Source organism: Durio zibethinus, chromosome 22 (genome assembly GCF_047325235.1).
Source record: "Durio zibethinus cultivar Kanyao isolate XHJ-2024 chromosome 22, ASM4732523v1, whole genome shotgun sequence".
Taxonomy (NCBI): domain Eukaryota; kingdom Viridiplantae; phylum Streptophyta; class Magnoliopsida; order Malvales; family Malvaceae; genus Durio; species Durio zibethinus.
In genome coordinates, this window is record NC_143183.1 from 22,562,797 (window position 1) to 22,586,293 (window position 23,497).

General features: G+C 36.4%; 2 protein-coding genes, 1 non-coding gene and 1 pseudogene across 6 annotated transcripts; 2 read left to right on the forward strand and 2 right to left on the reverse strand.

Annotated features, from left to right (window-relative positions):
• LOC111307540 (1-Cys peroxiredoxin-like) lies at positions 1-1,736 on the forward strand (annotated as a pseudogene).
• On the reverse strand, positions 1,565-1,636 carry TRNAG-UCC (transfer RNA glycine (anticodon UCC)). Its single transcript has one exon. It is a non-coding gene; the product is annotated as a tRNA-Gly (tRNA).
• Positions 1,737-3,265: 1,529 nt separating the features above from the next.
• Positions 3,266-16,195, forward strand: POK1 (phragmoplast orienting kinesin 1). Of its 3 annotated transcripts, none has more exons than XM_089752046.1 (35): positions 3,266-3,903; positions 3,991-4,146; positions 4,251-4,334; positions 4,449-4,568; positions 4,653-4,766; positions 4,860-4,947; positions 5,044-5,204; positions 5,281-5,355; positions 6,164-6,251; positions 6,344-6,402; positions 6,502-6,565; positions 6,691-6,756; positions 6,833-6,994; positions 7,084-7,188; positions 7,315-7,550; positions 7,622-7,691; positions 7,773-7,826; positions 7,931-7,989; positions 8,422-8,488; positions 8,576-8,635; positions 9,170-11,108; positions 11,199-11,260; positions 11,414-12,709; positions 12,791-12,898; positions 13,133-13,296; positions 13,392-13,479; positions 13,604-13,678; positions 14,236-14,475; positions 14,765-14,863; positions 14,950-15,024; positions 15,103-15,161; positions 15,292-15,403; positions 15,474-15,593; positions 15,673-15,836; positions 15,927-16,195. In XM_089752046.1, exons 6-35 carry the CDS (start codon positions 4,897-4,899, stop codon positions 15,940-15,942), a joined length of 5,994 nt encoding a protein of 1,997 aa, XP_089608172.1. In that variant the 5' UTR covers positions 3,266-3,903; positions 3,991-4,146; positions 4,251-4,334; positions 4,449-4,568; positions 4,653-4,766; positions 4,860-4,896; the 3' UTR covers positions 15,943-16,195. The 3 variants fall into 3 exon arrangements, with proteins under 3 accessions (XP_089608172.1, XP_089608171.1, XP_089608173.1); XM_089752045.1 differs by having other exon boundaries at positions 3,280-3,903; positions 4,855-4,947; XM_089752047.1 differs by lacking the exon at positions 15,927-16,195 and having other exon boundaries at positions 3,280-3,903; positions 4,855-4,947; positions 15,673-15,840.
• Positions 16,196-16,513: 318 nt separating this feature from the next.
• LOC111306973 (calmodulin-binding transcription activator 1-like) lies at positions 16,514-23,083 on the reverse strand. 2 transcript variants are annotated; one of them, XM_022905033.2, is made up of 12 exons: positions 22,723-23,083; positions 22,263-22,382; positions 21,885-22,000; positions 21,112-21,200; positions 20,848-20,893; positions 20,299-20,575; positions 19,833-20,122; positions 19,101-19,493; positions 18,335-18,993; positions 17,557-18,136; positions 17,040-17,348; positions 16,514-16,956 (listed from the first exon to the last, which is right to left on the reverse strand). In XM_022905033.2, exons 1-12 carry the CDS (start codon positions 22,760-22,762, stop codon positions 16,870-16,872), a joined length of 3,006 nt encoding a protein of 1,001 aa, XP_022760768.2. In that variant the 5' UTR covers positions 22,763-23,083; the 3' UTR covers positions 16,514-16,869. The 2 variants fall into 2 exon arrangements, with proteins under 2 accessions (XP_022760768.2, XP_022760769.2); XM_022905034.2 differs by having other exon boundaries at positions 21,862-22,000.
• Positions 23,084-23,497: the final 414 nt, after the last annotated feature.

The window sequence follows — 23,497 nt, forward strand, 5'->3', positions numbered from 1 at the left end:
GTACGCCACATTATCTTCATGCTGCAACCTTGACCCTTTATAAGCACTTGTCTCTTCCCCACTTTCCACACCAAGAAACAGAAAGAAATCCAAGTGTTGCGAGCCTTCCTTTTTAGTGTTAATCTGAAAAAAATGCCTGGCATCATCACCATTGGAGATACTGTACCCAATATTGAAGTTGAAACCACCCACGGAAAAATCAAATTTCATGACTATTTTAAGAATAGCTGGACCATCATTTTCCCTCATCCTGATGGCCTTTTTCTTCTTTTTCTTAGGTTACGATTAGATAGATGGACATTAAAATTAATTGCAATAACATTAAAAATAATAATAATTATTATTATAACAACAATTAAAAAAAATTATAATAATTATGATTAAAAAAATTTAACGATACAAAATTTTAATAAAAATTTTATGTTGAATAAATCTTATTAAAATTAATACTTAAATTTAACTACCGATGTGCTGAACTAAATCGCGGAGATGCCGTAAAATCCGGACTATCTTGAAATTTAAGATGTTAGTAGTACTGTAGTAGTATGCTTTTGCATGCAGCCGATTTCACTCCAGTGTGTGCTACGGAGCTTGGCAAGATGGCGGCTTACCTGCCGGAGTTTGAAAAACGAGGGGTGGCTTTCTCTTGCGACGATTTACGGTCGCACAAGGAGTGGATCAAGGACGTCGAAGCCTACACTGTAACCTTTTTTATTTATTGCTAATTGCAATAAATAACTTTTTCTAGAGTTTCCTTTGACCTTAAAATTAGTGATGAGAAGGGAATGACTTTTATATCCAATTTGATCCGTTTCTTCGTTACTTTCCGCATGTGTTAATTGGCTGCATGCATGCAGCCTGGTGCAAGGTGACATACCGAATCGTTGCAGATCCTACCAGAGATCATCAAGCAACTTAACATGGTTGACCCGGATGCCAAAGACTCTTCAGGGAACCAGCTCCCATCTCGAGCTTTGCATATCGTGGACTCTGATAACATGATGAATTTTTGTTTGCTAATTAAATCTTAATAATAATGCAAATAAAAATGAAGCCATCGAGGAAAAACAAAGTAAGTAAGGAACCCATAAAAACCATCGATTTGTGCTAATTAACAAAGAACTTGGATGATGTAGATCAAGATGAGCTTTCTTTATCCATCAACCACTGGCCGCAACATGGATGAAGTATTGAGGGCCCTGGACTCCCTGCAGACGCATCAAAGTACAAGGTTGCGACACCAGCTAACTGGAAACCAGGTGATCCTGTGGTGCTTTCTCCTTCCGTGACCAACGAGGAAGCCAAAGAAATGTTCCCTCAAGATTTTGAGACTAAAAAACAACCATCCAGGATGGAATACCTGCGTTTCACTAGTGTCTGATGGTCGGATCGATATAGTACACATATTCAAGACCATATTGACTTGTGCTTTTGTGTTTGTAGCTAAAATACTACTTGTTGGAGTATCTTTTATCGTTGTCTTTCAAGTTTTACTATGCAAGGACCACCTACAGTTAAATAAAGGCGGTACCTTGCATAAATTGAAAAAAATACAAACTATTAATGCGTTTGCCGGGAGTCGAACCCGGGTCTATTGCTTGGAAGGCAATTATCCTAACCGTTGGACTACAAACGCAAGTTGTTTTACTAATTGCTCTTTATGCTAAATGTTGAGTTATTCGCTGTTCAATTACCACAATAAATTTGCTTCAAAGTTTAAGGTCATTCCTGTGATGGGTGCGTGCAATGCTTTTCAGGATTTTTCATTCCTTGACTAATAGTTCTCCACCGTGTTGTTTTACGGGATATGACACAGTGAAGTATACGATAATATGAGTATGAACATCTTGGACTGCATTCGCATTATACTATTGTCATTAATACCGATAATTTGAAGGGTGTAATTGGACCCCTGGATTAAGTTTATGGGATGAAATTGTCTTATTCGGTGCCGGAAACTGAATTTAAACGGTGCATTCGGTCCGGTGATACATGTGGATACGAAACTGAGACCGGAGGGTTGATGTGCCTCTGCTCTACTTCTATGAATGCTACGAGAAAGCGTGGTAAGAATTAACTAACTGTAATTCAAAAGTACTATAGATTAAGGTTTTAACATTAGAGAACAAAGATATTTCCATAGTAGTAAATCCTGTTTTATATTTCTTTGTTTTCAGCTACAGGTAGCATTGGAAATCTAGAAGAAGGGCAAAAGTGTAGATTATGGAAAAATTTTCACGCATTTGCCTTAATGCTGAGATCTTTTATATACATAATTTTCATGCATGGATTCAGGGATCTCTGCTGGAGAAATTTCAGCCTGATTAAGCAAGGTTTGATTCTGTATAGAAATTTGTAGCCCAAAATAACTGATTAATGCATAAAATCAAACATGGTTTATATTACTCCAAACTTAATAATATCGACTAACATATTAAAGCGAAGGAATGGTCAAAAAACTGTAGGTGAGAATGCAATTTCCATTAAAAAAAAAAGGGTGTAAAACGTGCATTTTGCTAGTTCAATATGGATAAAATTTATATGAAATTCTTTAAGTAAAGTTTGTAAAATTTTTTCTGAAAATTTTAATAAAAATTTAAAACCAATAGGTCGATAGAGTTTATTGTGAATATTAATAATATATAAAAAATTATTAAAAATGATGTTTATAATTTAAATTTAATTGATATTTATTAAAAATTAAATTTTTGTCTATATTTTTGTTAAAAATTTTATCAACATTTTTACTAAAAATATTTATTTAAATATATATGTCAAAATTTATTAAAATTTTACACACTTAATCTATGTAACGAAATTTTTAATAAATTTTTTTTCAAATTATTAATTTTAATTTTATTTAATTATTTTTAATAAAAAATTTTACAAATTTTACTTAAAAAATTTTCCGTTTAACATGCGTATAATTTAAGCATCAAATTCAAATCAGTCCTAAACAAATTCTAGATTTCCTTTTCATGTGATCTGATGGCCCATTCGGATTACCACTTACACTTTTCAAAAAATTTTTTAATCAAATTTACGGCCCGTTTGAATACAAAGCCCATCCGTCCATCGGATCCCAACTTGTACTACATGGGGCCTGGCTGGTCCCCCGCACTAGCCATTCCCAGACTTCCACGTAAGCCCAAACTTTTCAGCTCCTCGTCGTTCAAGTTTGAAATCCCGTTCGTTAAGGGACCACATTGTAACTTTGAAATATTTTGGGACTATTTACCGAATAAGCAAAAGTTTTTTCAATTTCAAAAACAAGCGGGCCTTATTTTTCTCTGCAGACTCTCAGTCGCCACGATCCAAATCCAAAGCTATCAGCTTCGATTTATGAGTGATTAATTTTTTTTCTTCTAATTTTCATTTTTGAAATTGGATCTTTCACGTTCAACAATGTCGAGAGACGCTTCCAGCTCTCGATTCATCTCTAAAATTGCAAATGAGAACGAGTTCGAAAACTCACCGAGTTCGGCTCACTTCCCACCTCCGAGAACTCCGCTCAACTCAATTCCAGATCCGTCTCAAAGCCAGAAAGATTCACAAATTCAAGACGAACACGATTTGGATTGCAAGGACAAATCGGAATCTACTAGAACGCTTCATAAAACCCCGAGGTTTACAAGTCGCCATGGGAAGCTGCATTCAGAGCCTAACTCCGTTCAGAGTACCCCGGCAAGGAGTGGTCCACGGTTTTCACTCGGTGGCGGAGGAGGACCTTTTGTCGCAAGTAGAGTTAGTCAAGTTTTTGGGGGAAGAGGTGGAGTGAGCTCCAGTTCCTCTTCTAGGGTTTCGAGAGGGATTTCGATGATCGATAATTCCAATTTCGCGGTTGAAGCTTCACATTTCGAGCTCATTGAGGATCCTTCCTTTTGGAGTGATCGCAATGTGCAGGTTTTTGTGCATGCATCTAATTGATGTTTAATTATCATTTAATTTGGGAGTTACGCTTTCCATCTGCTTATCGATGTTGAATTTTAGGTGTTGATAAGAATTCGACCACTTAGTACGATGGAGAGGGTTTCGCAAGTATATGGTCGGTGTTTGAAGCAGGAAAGTGCACAAACTTTAGTGTGGCTTGGACATCCTGAGACCAGATTTACCTTTGATCATGTAGCTTGCGAGACCATACCACAGGTTTCTTAACTTAACACCTAGCAATCTTATTTTTCTGTTTAAAAGGGAAATTTTGTATAATTTGCATGTAGAGTTATGTGGATGTTTGCTTGTATTTGGTGTAGGAAAAGCTATTCAGAGTAGCTGGACTACCCATGGTGGAGAATTGCATGTCTGGGTATAACAGCTGCATGTTTGCTTATGGTCAGGTAAGTTATTCTGGGGTTTTTTGTATTTAAGGTTTGTGCTTATAGATTAATATCCTTTGGGAATGAATGAATGTTGGGGTAGGTGTTGAGCATTCTTAATCATTTTGCCTGCAGACTGGTAGTGGCAAAACATATACCATGATGGGTGAGATATATGAGGTGGAAGGTCAGCTCAGTGCAGATTGTGGAATAACTCCTCGTATATTTGAATATTTATTTTCAAGGATTAGAATGGTGAGAATGTGATTTCCCAATCTGTTAAACTTATTCCGTTTTTATACTTTTTTGGGAAATATTTATTAAAATTTTTATGTGTAGGAAGAAGAGAGTAGGAAGGATGAGAAGTTGAAGTTCAGTTGCAAATGTTCCTTTCTAGAGATTTATAATGAGCAAATAACAGATCTTTTGGAGCCTTCATCAACTAATCTGCAGGTAATTCAAAACTTTTCCTTTTGATTCATGTGGTCAATCCACACACATTAAACTATAATAGGTCATAGAGCTGATTTTCCTGCTGTAGCTCAGAGAAGACTTGAAGAAAGGTGTATATGTGGAAAATCTTATGGAATATAACGTGCGGAATGTTGATGATGTTCTCAACCTTCTGTTGCAGGTAATATATATGGTGGAAATTTGTACTTCTTCACTACTCACCACGTATTGAGCGGGTGCAAATGATTGTTCTGACTTCTGATTTTTCTATATGCAGGGTGCTGCAAACAGAAGAATTGCAGCAACCAACATGAACAGTGAGAGCAGCAGATCCCATAGTGTTTTCACTTGTATCATTGAAAGCCGTTGGGAGAAAGATTCTATGTCCCACTTTAGATTTGCAAGGTTAAATTTAGTGGATTTAGCTGGTTCTGAAAGGTAATTAAGCTCATTAGATCAAACTTTTTCAATTTATGTACTTTTGCATGCTAAAATAATTTGCTTTAAAATTTAGGCAGAAGAGTTCTGGTGCAGAAGGAGATCGTCTGAAAGAAGCTGCAAACATAAACAAATCTTTGTCAACTCTTGGGTAATTAACCTTAGATCTTTTACTCAGTCTGGTTGCTTTGAATATGTTAGTTGTACATATTCCATGCAATGCTATGATATCTTTTCTATGTTCTTATTTCATACTCAAGTCATTTTGGTGAATGTGCTAAGGCATCACATACGTTGTTTTTCTGCTGTCAGTGAGGCAGTTTCAAACCAGCTTTTATGTGGACTCTTTTTGACATTGATCTTAAGCCAGATATGAGCCCTCTTGTTATTGTTAATAACTATACACTATTTTCTCCCCTCTTCCAGATTTGAAGCAATTAATACTCATGAATGTGTTTATACATGATAATACCACAAAATTATTGTGCACTGTGATGTCTTGGTAATTGAAGCCATAATTAAAGGAAGTTTAGTTGTAGTCACAAAAAACATAAAAAGTTTAGTTTCTATTAGGGATCATTCAGATTTTCACTGGTTGGCATTTTCTTGACATTAATTTCGATTGCCAAGTCACTTTAAATGTAAGGTAGACAGCAAAGAAGCAGGTGAAATTCTCTAAGGTGGAAAATGCACACAAATTATTACTATGTAGATGGTTGGTCAATGAGTATTCCTAAAACACCTTCTGAATTTGATCTTATTCATGAATCATGAATGATAAAAGTATATGTTCAATGAAAGCCTAAATTGAGTGTAAGATGGTAGTTGTCATTAACATTTCATATGTTCAAATTAAATCCAGAATTTGATCTTATATATTCATTTTTAGTTTTAATGCATTCTAAACGGAAGGTCTATGTACAATTAATTTATTTGTTGGTCTGTTTTCACCATTTTAGCCTTGTAATAATGTCTCTGGTGGATCTGGCACATGGGAAACATAGACATGTTCCTTACAGAGATTCTCGGCTGACATTTCTGCTTCAGGTTAGATATTGAAAGTGCTCTTAATCGAAGATAATTCTGTTATCTTGATATCTCACTTAAAAGGTTTCAAATTTTGATGACATGGAATGCAGGATTCACTGGGTGGAAACTCAAAAACAACAATTATTGCAAATGTCAGCCCATCCATTTGGTCTGTTCAACAATTAATTTTCCTTTGCCATAACATATAAAACTTTTTGTTTTGGCTTCTTCTTCTTCTAATGTAACTTGGTTCTTTCTTTTCTTGCAGTGCTGCAAATGAAACTCTAAGCACACTGAAGTTTGCTCAGCGTGCCAAACTTATTCAGAATAATGTACGCACTTCATATGCTTGCAACTTAAGAAATCAAAATTGCTCATATCTATTTGTCTTTCATGCTGGTATGTCTTAGGAAAGTTTCAAATTATTTGATTTCTCATTAACCTTTTCTTTTTTCAGGCTAAAGTGAATGAAGATGCTTCAGGTGATGTTAATGCACTGCAGCAACAAATCCAGCAATTAAAGGTATGGACTAGCCACAAATCGATTCTTTCTCAATGTTCTCAAACAGTTAAGCTGAACTGTTTATCATCTTAAACAGGGCCAACTGTTCTCCTTGTTGAAGCATCATAGTTTCCCCGACTCTCCAACTAGCTGTGTGCCAAGTTTTGAAGAATTGAAAATGGCAGACTGTTCTGGGAAAAGTGAATACACTAGACAAAAAATGGCAGATTGTAGGATACAAAACATCCACAAGAACAAGGTGACCTTTTATGGCCATTTTATTAACTTACTTCATAAATGTGATATGAAAAATTTTGCATCTAATCAATACTAATGAATGCCTAGCAGATAAAATGCATGGAAGCTACTTTAGCTGGTTCCATACGAAGAGAAAAAATGGCAGAAACAGCAATCCAAAAATTAGAGGCAGAAATTGAGCAAATAAACCGCTTGGTATGTCTTATTCTAAGGATCAATTCTTAATTGTTTATAAGGGATGGTCTCCGGGAATTATATTTATCAATTCAGATGAAGTAGTAACATGAACAGGTTACTTAACAGTCAAGCCATCTCTTGCAGGTTTGTCAAAGGGAAGAGGATGTTCAACGTACTAAAATGATGCTTAGGTTTCGGGAGGAGAAAATAAAAGATCTTGAATTGTTAGCAACTGGCCTAATATCAACCGAGGAGTATCTCATGGAGGAAAATCGAGCTTTGAAGGAAGAGATTCGATTGCTTCAGACAAAAATTGACAGAAATCCCGAATTGACACGTTTTGCTTTAGAGAATATTAGACTTCTTGAACAGCTGCAAACGTAAATCTCTTCTTGTCACTCTGTCCCATCTGTTGATTCCGTGACTCACTTTACATAATTTTTTATGGTAGATTTCAAAATTTTTACAAGCAAGGAGAGCGAGAAACATTGCTGGGTGAAGTTTCAGAACTGCAGGACCAGGTAAGGGGAGGGTAATTTTTTATTGCAATTTCAAATTTTTGGGTCGATGATAACAGACTAAAACTTTTTCTTGACATGCAGCTTCTAGAAGTTCTTGAAGGAAAGGATAGATTCTCCACTAGATATGAGAATCAGGTTGAATGCACAAATTTACCATATTATTTATCTTATGATTGGTATTTTATAATCTTTACTTTCTCTTTCATATTGATACTGAACTGATGAGGTATGAGTTCCAGGATGGGAACACCGTGAAGGAGTTGGAAGATTGCAGGAATATGAATTCCAAACTGATGAGGTATTTAATAAATCAATGCACTTTATCCTTGGTCTTGCTTGTTGGTTCGCTCTGCATGAGTGGGACTTATTTTTCTGGTTGGCTCCTAGTGGCTGAAAATGAAGCCATTGGTGGCAACTCTCTAATTATACATTAAAGGAAACAAATTATTTTGTGGTTCTATCTATTTGCCTAAGCTGTCTCCAGATGGTACTTTTTTTTCTTTTAATGAGTATCGAGAGTATCAGTTGTCAATGCCTTTTATATGGTTTATCCGTGGTGGATCAATCATTTTAACTTCTTCCATCTACAGTTTTCATAGTTTCTTTTCTTTTCTTTTGGTCTTTTCTTATGGATTGAGTGGTCATAACAATAATACTTTAACTCATTAAAGGTTTGTCTTCAATTTCCTACTCTGTTTCTTTTAATCTCATTAAAGTTTTATGACTTCAGGGAAGTAGACGAGCTGCAAATGGAACTGAGAAAATACTTGAACTGTAGTCAAGCAGCATCTGACTCTGTAAGAACAACTATGTACTAGTGAATGAAGAGTGAGATAGGTTAATCTATGTCCTGAGGTTGCTTATACTAGTTCCATCCTTTGTAGGTTGCTGATTCTCCCTCCAAGGATCATGAGGAATGCAGGCAAACAGATAAATATTCATTGGTAAGAAAAATGCAAATTCTGTCTATTGCTTCATGTTTAATTAATTAATGGCATATTTTATGGAGTAATTGGTATCTCTCTGTCGTATTTGAATTCTGGTTCCTTTTGTGCACACGGCTACTAATACAATACCCGTAGATGCATCAAAGAGAAAGACCAGTATTTTTTTATTTTATTTTTGATTAAGAAATAAGGGGTTCCTGGGCTTTACCCAGTACATCACGTCCTTGGGCCGGTCCGAGCTGGCTTATCTATGTCGGGCCTAGTGAATTCATGGGAAATTACCTTCCCACAGCCTCCCAGTGTATTTGAATCCAGGCAACAAAGAGAGGAGCACACTCTCTTTGCCACTTGAGCCAACCATCTGTTGGCAGAGAAAGACCGGTGCAAGTACTGTGTCAATGGCTCAAGGCAAATCTATGCCCAGCTGTAGAGGAAACTGCACAACAGAAGCATATAGATATATATTATATTTCAAACTTATTATTTTTTTTCAATTTAACATTTACTTTTCAATTGGAAACTATCTTACAGGTTGAAACAATATCAGTCTATAGTGACTTTGGAGATGAGATAGCATCCTATTCCCAGAAGCATGATGTGACTTCAGAAAATCAAAATGAGCAGAACATAAATGTCGCTTCAGTTTTGCAACACAGTGTCACTCAAAAGGAGTTGATAGATGCAAGATTGTTAATTAAGGCAATGGAGGCTGAGCATATACACCTACTTAAAGAGCTGCAGCATGTGCAGGAAGAGACCAGAAGATACATGGAAATCATAAGCAATAAAGATAAGCTGGAAAGTGAATATGTTCATAAACTTCAAATTCATTGCCTTGAACCAGATCAGTTAGCATCTAAAACCAAAGGCCTGGTCATGGAGGGTGAACACATTGATCCAAAGGATTTACAGGACAAATTGGATAGATTGACTAAAGACCTTGAGAAAGCCAGATTACTTAATTGTCAATATCAACAGGTTCAGGAATCACAATTATCTTGCCAGCATGAAGCTGAATTAGTGCGTGAACAGGTCGAGACGGAGACAGCTAGAACAATTCTTTATTTGCAGGAAGAGGTTTCTGCACTTCAGTTAGAACTTAATGAGAGACTAGCTTTCATTACTCAAGAAAATATGAGGCTAAGAGATACAATCACTGCTAAAGAGGAGGAAGCAAAGGCAATTTGTGTGGATTGGGAAAAGGCAACTTTAGAACTCACTAGCTTCCTTCTAGATGGTTCTAAATCACTCAAAGATGCCTCTCGGCAGACAGAAATTATTGGTTGTTCATTTCCTCAAATTAACGTTTGGGTTGGTGAACATGTTGAAAGGGCTGCAAGAGTTTGCATTGACAAAGAAGAAAGAATTCTACTTCTGCAGAGGAGCTTGGAAGATGCACAGAGGATGATAGTGGAAATGGAGATGAAGTTAAGTTCGTTGAAGGGAGCGACAATTGCTTTTAATGAATTTCAGCAACAAAGTGGTGATGTAAAAGCAGATGAGGCAGCACGATTAAGCATCTTATTCAACGATAAGACAGATTTGGAAAGAGTTCTAGTGAGTGAACTCAAACTTAAGGAGGATCAGCTTAGCATGGCAGAAAAACGAGCTGATGCTGCTTTCTTGATTGCAAAATGGCTTCTAGATTGCAACAAGGCTGCATACAGAGATCAAGCTGAGGTGGATATTCCAATCTCAACTCTAGCCACTTCTGGGGGAATGGAAAGTGATGGGATGGTTGGAATGATGGCTTGTATAAAGTTTCAAACAATGGATGATCTTAAGGCTGAAGTGGAGTTGGCAAAGTCTGTAATAGTGGAGTCTGAGAATGTTATTAATACATCTTATGAAGATGCAGAAGTCCATTTTTCCACACTCCAAACAGACATTTCTGAAGCCTGTTTTGTGTACAAGGAGTTGCTTCAGGATTTGCTGAGAGAAATTGTTGACATGAGGAGTAAATTTTTTGAAATAAAAGAGAATTGTAACAATTTTCAGATTTCTACAATCAAATTGCGGCCAGTGGGGGCATCTAACTCTTTGAAGTGTCACCCGCTGCATCAAATAAAATGTGAACTTGCTCAGACAAATGAAATTCTTAAATTAATTAAAGACTGCATTAAAACAAAAGCTAGTATGCATGTCCTCCTGCCCAATGGGGAAGATGTGATTGAAAATGATAGCTGGAGTTCTAATTCTTCAACATCAAGCTCTGATTTCTCAGTTGAAAGTTTTGCTTCTGGAAACCATTTGGGTGGATTGTGCTGCTCCGGGAAGACAACTGAGCTGATGGATGATACAGTATTTGAAGAAGTCTCAGCTCAATCTGATATGCAATTCTCAGAAGAGTCGGTAACATTTGGCCCAAGAAAGGAGTTGTTTAAGGCATTGGATGTTTTCCATAAATTATATGTTTGGTTAATCACAATCCTCAATGGGAATGATGTTGGAGAATGTTCTCACACAGAAGGTACAAATTTACCTGGATTTTATGTTTGTAAAATAAAAACTGCATGAAATACATATGAAATGGGAATTAATGGACGTAATAATATAACAGGGCTTCCTGCTTTTGCTTTGACAATGGAGATTGATGAAGCAGGATCCCAAAATACTGTAAAGGTATGCATTAACTCTAAGCTGTCTGTTTGTTGTTCCAATGGGAAATATTGGTGTATCCATAATGACTTCATATGATATTAAATGTCAAATTTTAGATATAGCACCCGCAGTACAGTTGACCTTTAATTCCATGCAATGTTTTCTGATATACAGGTACTTTCTGATGATAAAGCCAGCCCTGTGGAAAGCTTCTTCCAAAAATTTGAGGAAGCCAATGCAACCATGAAGGAAGCTGATTATATATTAAATGCATTGTTGAAAGCAAATGAAAACAGAAAAGTGTTGAATGGTACATGGAGGCAAGCGAGTGAAGAACTGATGGTAGAGAAATCAAACCTGATTGACGAACTAGAAAAGCTGAGATCTTCAATAAGTTTGAAAGAAAGGGAGAACGAATTGCTGCAGGATCAATTGCATTATACTTTGGTTGAAACACCTGACTCAATATCTTTGCTTGAAGGGTGTTTCCAACAAATGCAAAGACAAGTTGAGGAGAAGTTTAAGGTTTTATATTCTGAGATCTTATCTATGAGGCAGGAGGTACTTTTCTCTGTTTGCAATTCAAGATCATCATTTGAAGATATTTGCTCTAGGATGATAGAGCAAGAATTTTCATTATTTGTTTTGTATCAGTGCCATTTTGGAGACTTTATCCGCAGAACCTTAAACTTCAACAACGAATTATGTTATCATTCATTGCAAAGACCAGAACTTCACTCAGTTGTAAATACTTCAGTAGAGAGTCACTCCATTGGTCAAAGTGAAAATGTGGTTCATCATAAGAAAAGTATAGAGGAAAAGGATGAAAGTGAACAACTCAAACAATTAGAAGATCAAGACCCAGATCCCCTACATAATGATTTGATATATGAAAATTTCTCTCTTAAGAAAGAATTGAAAAGGAAAGAAGATTTGTTGGAGGGTTTGCTTTTTGATCTTCACTTGTTGCAAGAATCAGCCTCCAATAGCAAGGAAATCAAAGATGAAAGTAAAAAATTAATGTTGGTTTTGAGGCAAGTTCGCCATGAGCTAGAGACAAAAACAAATCAAATTGATGACTTGTTGGTTCAGCATAGTAAACTTGAAAATGCTCTGGTAATATCAAATTCCAATCTGGAGCATAGTAAAGAAACAATAGATTCTCTCTTACATGAAAATGCTGAGATGAGAATGCTTTTAAAAGACCTCTATCTCAAGAAAGCTGAGGCTGAAGAACAACTGGAAGAACAGAAAGAGGTGGTGAAAGGATTAGAGAAAGAAATTCTTCATTTGAATTTTTCAGTGGAGAAGGACTTACTGTCATCAGTTGAAGGCATTGAGGGGGACTTGAGAAAGGTCACTAGTGAGAGAGATGAGCTCCGTGAAGAAATTTTCTCTCTAAATGATGAACTTGAGTTGGCCCGTGCATTGGCAGATGAAAAAGAAGCTATCGCAGTTGAAGCTCGCCAGGTACATATAAATTTATTCTTTTTAGTATCAAATTAAGTAGGCAGTGTTCCTTATAATGAACTTGGATTTTTTTTTCTCTAGGAGTCAGAGGCAAGTAAAATATATGCTGAACAAAAGGAGGAGGAGGTCAAGATCCTTGAGCATTCTGTTGAGGAACTTGAATCTACCATAAATGTCTTGGAGAAAAAGGTTAGGATTTTGAAATTTTCATCTCTGTATGAATGTTCAGTGACATTGCTGAACTGATAGAGTTCAGATATTATTTTAACGGTTAATTATTTTCTTGTCCTTAATGGAAAAATGCAACTTAGCTTTGCACTAATTGTGTACAGTTTTATTGCTCATATGCTTTTTGCAGTCTCGGTTAGTAAATCATCTTTCCCTAGTGTATTTGAAAAGTCTGACATGTTATGCTATTTTTAGGTATATGAACTGGATCAGGAGGTAGAGAGGCATCGGTTGATCAGAAATTCATTAGAGCATGAGCTCCAAGCATTGAGAGATAGATTGTCAAAAGTAGATAACTTCAGTGACATTGTGGATTCAGTCAATTCAAATGCTGAACAGAATGAAAATCTTATATCTAGGTCAAGACCACCATTTGTTTTCTTGAAATGATTCCTGGTTGCTTCTGCTGCTTTTTTTTTTTTTTTTGGGTATTCAGAAAGTGGCTTTGATGCAGGCAAATGCAGAATAAATTGCTAGAGCTCCATGAGGCACATGATCGGATAAGAATTCTAGAGAAGGAAAAAGCAGAGCTGAGTAGAGAGGTGGATTCCTAATTTACTTCCTATTGATTGCATTCAATCGGATAAGCTTTTGAAAAGTATAATATATTATTATAAAATTATTTCCTTTCTTGTATTTTAATGAACTTTTTCAAATGATTTCTAGATTGAACAATGCAAAGAGTACATCTCAGAACTTGTATTGCATTCTGAAGCCCAGGCATCACAGTACCAACAGAAGGTATCGGTTATGCTATTGACTATGAACTCTTAAGGTTTACAAATTGTATTTCTACCAGTTTTTATTATGCATCAGATTCTTAACCAGGAGTCCACTTAGGTAATTAGTTCTGTGAGATTTAGAGTATTCTCTTGGGAGCTTTTATTCCTTCATATTTTAATACTTGAGCAATTTGAAATATGAATTCCATAGCTCAAACTTCTGTTACGCTCCCTTCCCATTGGAAAGAAAAGGATCAAGGGCCTTTAAAGAGGTAGGATACTGTTCTACGATTTGGCATCAGGCTCAAACAAACTTGTGCTCTCGTGCTTGTCAGTCAAACACTATAACATTTAACAACCTATCATCTACAAAGAATTCCATTAAGATATTCCATACTGAAAAACAACACTAGCAGTCTAATGAAGTCAGAGGATGAAAAGTAATAACAGGTTCCTTTTGTTAGAAGTTCTGTTAGCCCTTGGTGGTCTTCCCTCATCCTTTTCAATTATAGAATTTGTCTCTCATGTCAAACCTTTTGTTATACTGCATCGTTTTTATCCCCTCTTTTTGAACAGTACAAGACCTTGGAGACCATGATTCGTGAAGTGAAAACAGATTTGCCTACTTCAGCCTCAACAGTATCAATATCAGACAAAAATGAGAAGACCTCAACAAGAAGCAGGGGTTCAAGCTCACCATTCGGGTGCATTTCAAGTTTGGTACAACAAATGAATTCTGAGAAGGATCAAGAATTGTCAATGGCCAGGCTTCGTATAGAAGAGCTGGAAGCAGTGTCAGCTAGTCGGCAAAAAGAGGTATATATATATATTTTATAATAATTGGCTTTTAAGGAAACCTTCTGAGCCTATCATTAACATGCAACGAGGAGCAATAAATTTGATTCCTAATTTAACCTTGTAGCAACGTCATATTGTATCTAAAAGAGGTCTAGTTGTTATTAATTCTATAGCATCTTTCCCTCTCTCTCACCCTGTGAAAAAGACGGCTAAACACTAAACCTCACTTGCATGCATCTTTCTGTGATGGAAGTTGGATTATTTGTAATCAATCAAGAAGTTTCTAACTCATTCTATACTGGATCAGATATATATGCTGAACACTAGGCTAGCTGCAGCTGAAAGCATGACACATGATGTCATCAGGGATTTACTTGGTGTCAAATTGGACTTGACTAATTATGCGGTAAGATTCAGATTATTGCCTATTAAAGCATGAATATTTTTAGGTAAATTGCTTATTTAAGCATTGTTTTTGCCTGTGTGTTGCAGAACTTAATAGATCAGCATCAGGTTAAAAAATTAGTGGAGGAGGCTCATCAACTAGCAGAAGAGCTCCTTGTAAAGGTATGCATGACCAAAGGTTGAAATCATATTTTTACTGAATAGTTGTAGTCCTAATTTATATTTCATTTCATGTTTTAGGAGCAAGAAATTCTCAACTTACGAAAGCAGGTTAATGATCTCATGGAGGAAAAGGAGAGGTTAGACCAGTATTTATCCTTTAGAATCTTAGAATTGGAATCCTGACTTGGTCGACATTATATAACTCATGTCAGAGAATGAGTAAATAATCAAGTATTATATGTAAAAATGTGTTTCTTGTCCTTGCAGTTGCTTATCTGAAATAAATAAGAAAGATGCAGATATACTCACTGCACAGTTGTCTTTAGAGCAGCATCAACAGCGAGATCAGTTGCTTTCTGCACAGAATGAAATGTTAAAGGTAATTTCACATGATGTTAAGTTTTTAATCTCGTTTCTCCTCATATACATTCCCTATTTTTTCCCCACAGATGGACAAGACCAATTTGATAAAGAGGGTTGCCGAATTGGATGAGTTCATAAAAGCATTTGAAGGAACATCATCATCATCAAGTAACCAAAAGCAAATAAACCAGATACTACATAATAAGGTTGGAGCTGATATGAGCACACATTTGTTACCGTTTATAATTCTTAAACCAATTTTCTCAAGTTTTCTTGATCGAACAGGAGAGTGGTTCATTAAATCTGGGTGGTGTCGCTTTTGGGAAGAGGGTGGCACATTCTGAAAGGCTTCTTTCTCGAGTGAATAATGAACTTACACAATTTCGTAAAACTAGTGGCCGTTCATTGCATGATAAAACAACTGGACAAGGCTTTGAAGCAATATACAGGTAGGTGGTGTATTAAATAATTAAAATGCAAACAATCAAATCATTGAAGGTTTTATGTAGTCGGATTTATGAAATTATGATGGCTAACAGGAAGCAGAAGGATTAAAGCAATTGGCATAAAAGCTCCCATTGCGGTACATTTCCATTCTGTCAAAGGTGACGGTCGCCATTTGTGCCTTCCTAGCAAAGCCCGGTTTATCCTACATTTTTATCACATCAAATTGTTTTTCCGTCTTCGATTCACTTTTCTTTCCCGGCAAGAGAGGGGAAATTCAAGTATATTTGTAGAGCCTCTGATTTATTCACTTTTCTGTGCGTTAATTACGTGTAAATGAAATTCGTTTGTCTTTTGCCTTGCTTGTCTCCTTATTACACGCAATGTTACTTAGATGTCATTTGCCTCAAGCTTGTAAATAAGCGTTGATCGGGCTTATTGTTGCATTTCTTATCATTACCAAAAATCAGGTTGCAGTATCAACCTTACAAAACTTTCAATGCTTAAATGTTGAGGAAGGAAAATTATTGAATACTACAACAATGCAACATTGCTTCCAGGTTTTCCTCTGGCATGAAAGATTCAAAGATAGAATAAAAATCAGATATATTTTGTTTTTGTTAGAAAACAGTTTGGTTTGTTTACCACTGAGTAGGAAGAAAACAGAAATGGAAAGGAAAAGTTAAAAGGAATAATCCACTTAAATGCCACTATTAAGTATTAAATTTGCTTCAATTAGAGTAACTTGGAGCACTTCGACAGATCTCATCTATAAAGCTTAAAAGCAAGGATCTGTTCCACAGGAAATTTGATTACCGTTTACAAGGGGGGAGAAAAAGAAAATCAGAAAACATAATTTACAATCCCTTCTTTCCTTCCCCTTGTTACCCCCTTCTATCCTATATAAAAGTTGTTGCAGACAAAATCGTAATGTTAGGGCAGTAGTTACCAATAGCTGTTATATACCAATTAACTGGCCTGCACAAAAAGCTTTGGTTTTGACGAGATTAGCTGGCACTGAGGGATATCATTGATCGATCACCCACAAAATGCGAGCAAATTTTCCTCTTTTCTTTCATGGCTTTCCACATTGCTGCTGCTATCACTGCTTCCTTTCTCACTCACCTGTGCACCAAGAGAAGGCATTCAGCTGTAAACTTCAAACAGCATTTACATTCAAATCAATACAAGAAAAGGAAAACAATTACCATTGATTCTCCAAATTTTGTAGTTAGCCTCATGTACTGCTCACGTGCTTCTTGATCACGAGCCATGGACTTTACTCTTGCTAGGGCTTTCTCAATTCCATGAACCTTCTGTTGTCGACCAAGTTGTAAAAATTCATATTCATCGCCTATCTCAATCTCTGGTACTGCATTTTCAATTGACTTTTGCCCACGAAATCCTCTTAGACCAGCACCTTTACGTCTCCAACGCAGAATTACCTTTTCAACTATACTGACAGACCAAACAACCTTTTTATATTGTTTACGAACTTGATGTCCCCTTACATGAGCCTGAAAACATAATAAGCAAAATTAATTTGTGAAGACTACCTTATATCCAGAGAATAAAAGAAAAAAAAAAAAGGCAAAAACATGCAAGGCAGCTTTGGAAACTTATTATCAAGAAATCTCCTTTGCCGTTTCTCTATGCAAGATTTTTCTTTTTGAAACTTATCATCCATAAGCCTACCTAATATAAAAATAGATTGATGTAAAGTACCTGAATTTTCACAATTCGTTTACGTATCTTCAAAAATTCCTTCCTTCCCTTCCAGCCACGATACTTCTGTTGGATCTTTGCAGCTGCAATGTGCAAATAGTCCCCAAAATGACTCATCTTTTGAAGCCTGTTCAATGACCCAAGAATGCCTAGTTCAAGAGAAACTTCTGATATATCATCATTGCCTTTAGTCAATTGTCTGTAGTGAAATGAACGAGCCCGAAAAGCAGCTTGAATTAGAGCAGCTGCATGAGCAGATTTTCTAACAGCAGCAAGGGACCCTTTCAATGAGCAATGCTCATCTAATGGCCCATTAGATGGAGCAATTTGAGCAGCAGTCTTAATGGCCCTTTTTGCTGCTGTAGTTGCATCATCATCATTGCCTACCACATTTTGGTTAACAGTCAATGAAGAAAGATGGGTGATTAAATCAGCTTCGGCCAGGTATCCAGCTATTCCTTTGTGCCCTCTACTTGATGCTAAATCAGCTGCAGTTCTTCCACCAGGGAAATTTGGTGTGGGATCATCAACAGCACCAGGGGATGCACCCAGTTTAATTAGTGCAATGACAGTTTCTTCTCTGGAGACAGTTTATAAAAAAAAATAAAAAATGAATGACCATCAGCACAAAGCCATCCAAACCATTTTTTTTTTTTACCTGAGATGATTCCAGGGCAGTGATATGCATCTTTTTAAAACTAATACAAATTCATCAAAATAGAATATACAGGGATAGGTGACAGTAATTAGATATATGAAACAAATATAAAAACTTGACCTTCCAAAGTATGATGCCCAGTGAAGCGCTGTTCTACCTCGTGCATCTCTAAAATTGGGACTTATCCCTGCAGCAACTATAGGGCCCATTGCCCACTCATAACCAAGAGAAGCAGCCAAGTGTATTACTCCTTGACCTTTGTCATCCAGGACATATGGACCTTTACCATCTTCATGAACTTTGTATAGCAGCCACCCACAAAGTCTTTCCTTTAGCAAATTCTGAATCAATCCCTCTTTATATTGCATACAATCATTTGCACTTGCTACTCCCATGGAATATATGCTATTTTTCAACCCACATTTATCACATTTCTCAACAGAACAATCCATCCATTTTCTCCCTGAGCCAATATATAACAATTTTGCTAGACGAACTTGCAGGTGTATTTCCTCTTCTGCTGTACTTTTAATAGCCGAGCCAAATGAAAATCCAGGTGGCTTTTCGCGATATTCAAACTCTCTTACCTCACTGCATGCCAACCTGTTGCTGCAGGTGACATAAAATGGAACACGCCCAGGAGCATGAGAAGGAACTTGACAACGGATAACATTGTTAGTCAAAACCTCAGCAGAAACTTCAATTTCACCAAACATACAGCCCCATTTAGCAGCACTAGAATGCTCCTTGCTTTGCAAAAAAATTCCAATGAGTAAAACCTAAAACAGAAGAAGCATTTATTGATAAGCATGATTTCATGAAAACAAATGGAAAGTGCTTTCACAAAATATTACAGGCAAATAATTTTTCTGAACTAAATATATACCTTTGTTTCTACACCCGAATAAGCCCACTCAGGTGAGAAATCAACAATGCTAAATAACTGTTCCTGAGAAAGAGAAGGACCCAACGAATCAATATCCAACTGCATATGGTGTGATAAACTGGATACTTCCTTGTCATCAGTCTCAGTTTCAAGTGTATTCCAATAATTGGCAGAGTCAGAAGCCATCAAGGAATCATCACAATCTCCACCAATTTCTTTATCCATCCATCTTCCAAAGCTATCAAGCTTTTTCAGCTCTACTGGTTCATCATTATTTAAACCGCTGTCTTTGGGTTCATTCTCAATTTGCGTGGAAGAGGAGACAACCTTTTGCAGACCAGAATAATTCTGAGACTGCAGACCTATAAAATTGAAGTCATACGCCTGTTGCACCTGCAGGAAGTCAACTGTCACTTGATAAATTTTCAACATACCTTGAAAAACATACAAGGGAAATGGATTGACCTAGGACATCATACAAGTGTCAATAGGTGATAAAATGATGGCTAAAGTTAAATGGCCCCCAAAGAACAGTATTACATTAGTCATTTGTGTTTACTAGTATTGAAACTGGAGTTGCAAAGAGCAATGAATAGCTATACAACGTCAAATACAAATTGCATACATCTCTAAAGCATACACCGTGTATAGATCTGAGTTCTAAGACCCAAAGTCATTAAAAACTATGAAGACTACGAAATGTAGATGTCCTGTAAACTGGGCATAACAGACCTGAATTAATTTCTGTGGAGATTCTCCAACTGCTTGGACATCTACAGGACTGATTAACTTATCTCCACATGTTACAACATCTGAGACATCATGCGGTCTCACCTGTGCTTCCTTATGAGTTATAAAATCAGCTGCAGTAGGCCGTTCAACATAGAGTTTATGGTCTGACATGCTAATGGTATTTGTGATTGACTGATGGATGTCAGGCCAGAAATATGACTCAGTGCCATGATTAGAATTAGATTCTGTAAACCATGAACTGGGAGGATTCCTTCTTGATTCTGGAAAACCTGAAAAATAGAGGATGATCAGCAAAGATCTTTGAAGATCCTAAGGTTGGTAAAATTAAAGAAGTACTAAAGACCTGTATTTTAGGGTGCATGATTATTTTCGTTATAACATGTTCAATTATTATTTTAAAGTTGATAACAACATATTTTAGATTCTGATGTGTAATTGAACTTACCTGCAACTTCAGGATCCACTGAAGCAGTACAAGATATGGAACCATGTATAGGTTGGACAGCAGAACATGCAGTTGGATAATCCCCAGAGTCAACATCCTCAAATTCAGAAGACAATGTTTGCCCATTCCAATCAAGTCTGCTTGTCGATACGTGAGATGTCTGAATAATAGCAGTGGATGAATTTTCATGTGCTAGGGAAGGAGTGGAACCAGTTTGCAGGCTTACACTCTGAGATCCTGTATCTGCTAGTAAACGAGAGATTCCAGATCTGTACCCCTGCAAAGCATGAATTCATCACATTTAATACAATGAACATGTGACATCTAAAAATTCAAACCAAAGTCAATTTAAATCTCTGAGTTAAAACACGGACACTCAATCATTCCAGGACCAAGACCTTTGTAAAACAGCATTTCTTGAGTACACAAGGCACAAAATTCTTTGCAAGGTGTTCATTTTAGCTTAATCCCCAGGGGGGGGAGAGAGAGAGAGAGAGAGAGAGAGAGAGAGAGAGAGAGAGAGAGAGAGAGAGAGAGAGAGAATGGTACCTCTTTTACTTCTCTGTAATGAACAAAAACAATATGCTCCAACTGCCTGAAAATAGAAGGGTGACAAATGAAAATACAATAAAACATTGAAGAAGAGAGGAATGGATTTTCAATAAAGGATCACTCTAACATATATACAATAAAAGAATAAATTGAATGATATTACCCAACACAAGAGAAATGGGTGAGACAGAAACAAGAGATTCCAATGTCAATATCACTGAAAAACAGTTTTGGGGGAAATATAGTCAGAAAACTACTCACCCATCAAGCATCCAATAGCAACGCCGCTGAAAATTCTCATTAAACTGCCCATGAGCATAGTAACAATGAAGAACATCCACGCTTCCAATCTACAAAAGTCAATTACAGAGCAAGTTATTTAAAAAGTTACTTCATGAAATCTACAGAAATCACTTTGAGATAAAATATGTCCTTAGAAATTAATGCGCTCAATGTAAGAATATAGACTAGGGATGTGAAGCATAATTTAATCTATTTTTTTGGGTTTTAGGTTTTTGTAAAAATTTTTTACCTCTTAATTCCATAAATATAGACATTACAGAATGGGCGCGTATAGAAGCTCATTCACTTCCGTGTAAATAATAGCACTATACCATATCTATATAACAGAAAGTGCACCATAGAAGATGTGCATACACATACGGAGAACAAATAAACAATTTATATGCTGCTGCACTTTTTGTATCATTATTAATTTAAGGTCGAATCTACAACAAACACGTAACAGGGGACTCCGGGGAATTTACATTCATAAGTTAAAAGGTTGGAGATTATGGATAGGAATTAGACAACCCAAAGTTATCTTTTTGCATTTGATGCTTGAAATAAGAAAATTTACAGTCACAGATTTCTTAACCATTCTCCATATTCGTTTAGTTTCCATTGCAGCCAATGCGACAGTAAAATCTTAGATGGTCCAGCAAGTGAACTAAAGCCTTGAGCATTCTAACTGCATTGCTTAGGACCAACCTCTGAAAAGCAAAAACTTACTAATAACAAGTTGAACAGCACACCTTCAACTTTTCATGAGCTTCTTTGACAGTTTTTCCATCCTTCTTCTTCCTCCAATCATGACCATCTTTACGAAAGTATCGAATTGTTTTCCGGTCAAACAGGTACAACGATCCAGCTGAAAACGAATTTTTGGTCACTAATTGAAGTAGCAGCAAAAAATTCACGAAAACAATATTGTAGTAGTAATTTAACAAGAAATGATTTTCCAAATTAATGAAAGGAGTAAAGCACAATTATCAATCATATTGAGCATAGCAGAGAAAAGATGGATAAAATAGAGAAACAAATGTAGCAGAATTAGTATTGTATTATTGTACATAATAGGTAGAAGAATAACAAGCTGATATGGGCATAAAAGAAATTAGTGAAGACCTCACCTGAAGGCTTAGTGGGCGGCTTGTCTGATAAACGAAACTTGGGGTAGTTGCTAAGTATTTCACACACTTCAACAGGACGAAGCCAACGATGTTGTGCTTCTTGCAATATCTGCTGAAGGTCTGCCGAATTCCATAGAACAATTAAATTAGATAAATAAAACATGCAAACAGTCATCAGCAAAGGAAAGAATACAAGGCAAGACATGGAAGAAGAACAAACCCATCTAAAGCAAATATGCAAAAATTACAGAAATTCATTGGAAATAAAATAGTTGTTTGAAAAGTAAAGCATGTAAAGCACAAAGGGCATAAATGATGCAGATTCATTGTGCCCTTAACATACAAATACATGTTGGTTTCACGCAAAAGAAGGTTTTTTTTTTTCTTTTGTGGAAAAAAGAAGGAACTTGAATGATTAAAATGGCATTGCAATCACACAATGGGAAAGGTAAAAAGAGACCTAATTGTTGATTAGGGAGGCATCTTCTGGCTTGAGCCATTGTTAATTAGCCATCAAAACTCTCCAAATAAACCCCAGATTTCATCACCCAATACCAGAAGCCAATAGAGAGAGAAAGGGTTCTTCTTCAAGAGATTTCAACAACCCCCCAAATCGAAAGCTTTATTAAACAAAAGCAAAGAAAAGACAGAAAATTTCAATAATAATCGAAGATGGAGAGGCTGGAAATGGAAAAAGAAGAGGAAGAGAAGCGCGTGAATTCCACTGATGATATAAAGCGTAAAGAACGATGAGATTGAGAGGGCTAAAGTTAAACACCAAAAAGAAGCAGTCAATGGCTTTGCGGATTGCGTTCACACTCGAGTTCGGGTCTGAACAAAGGAAAGGATATATATAGACTGACGGGGATTGGATGATGACGTGTCTTCAACGGAATTCCCCCAGCTTAGCAAGCTTTTGTTTCGTACCTGCACTTGCATTAAGCGCTGATGGACCGGTCCGTTCCGTTCCGTAATTTCCTTTTTTTTTTTTTTGGGAAAAAAAATTGGATGGGATTTTACCTTTAGGATTGTGATCTGCTTGATTTTCTAATCAAAGGGTACTTACAACGACTGCTGTTTCCTGTCTGTATTGATGTTAGAATAACTTAAAAAGTCAGACGTTGAAAATTTCTAAAATAAGGTATGATAAATTGGGTTGGGTGAGAATTATTAAGATGTTAATAGGAAATGGACGCAAGATTTTGAAGTTCCATTTTTGAGATGGGTTTCTGCTG

Excerpts from the sequence above, each read along its gene's own strand:
- LOC111306973 (XM_022905033.2), bottom strand. The coding sequence starts at position 22,762 with ATGGCTCAAGCCAGAAGATGCCTCCCTAATCAACAATTAG. Across the intron at positions 21,201-21,884 it reads AAGCTCATGAAAAGTTGAAG|ATTGGAAGCGTGGATGTTCT; the intron begins GTGTGCTGTTCA and ends TGACTTTTGTAG. Across the intron at positions 20,123-20,298 it reads AGTGGATCCTGAAGTTGCAG|GTTTTCCAGAATCAAGAAGG; the intron begins GTAAGTTCAATT and ends TCTATTTTTCAG.
- POK1 (XM_089752045.1), top strand. The coding sequence starts at position 3,406 with ATGTCGAGAGACGCTTCCAGCTCTCGATTCATCTCTAAAATTGCAAAT. Across the intron at positions 6,252-6,343 it reads GGCTGACATTTCTGCTTCAG|GATTCACTGGGTGGAAACTC; the intron begins GTTAGATATTGA and ends CATGGAATGCAG. Across the intron at positions 13,480-13,603 it reads AAGCAGAGCTGAGTAGAGAG|ATTGAACAATGCAAAGAGTA; the intron begins GTGGATTCCTAA and ends AATGATTTCTAG.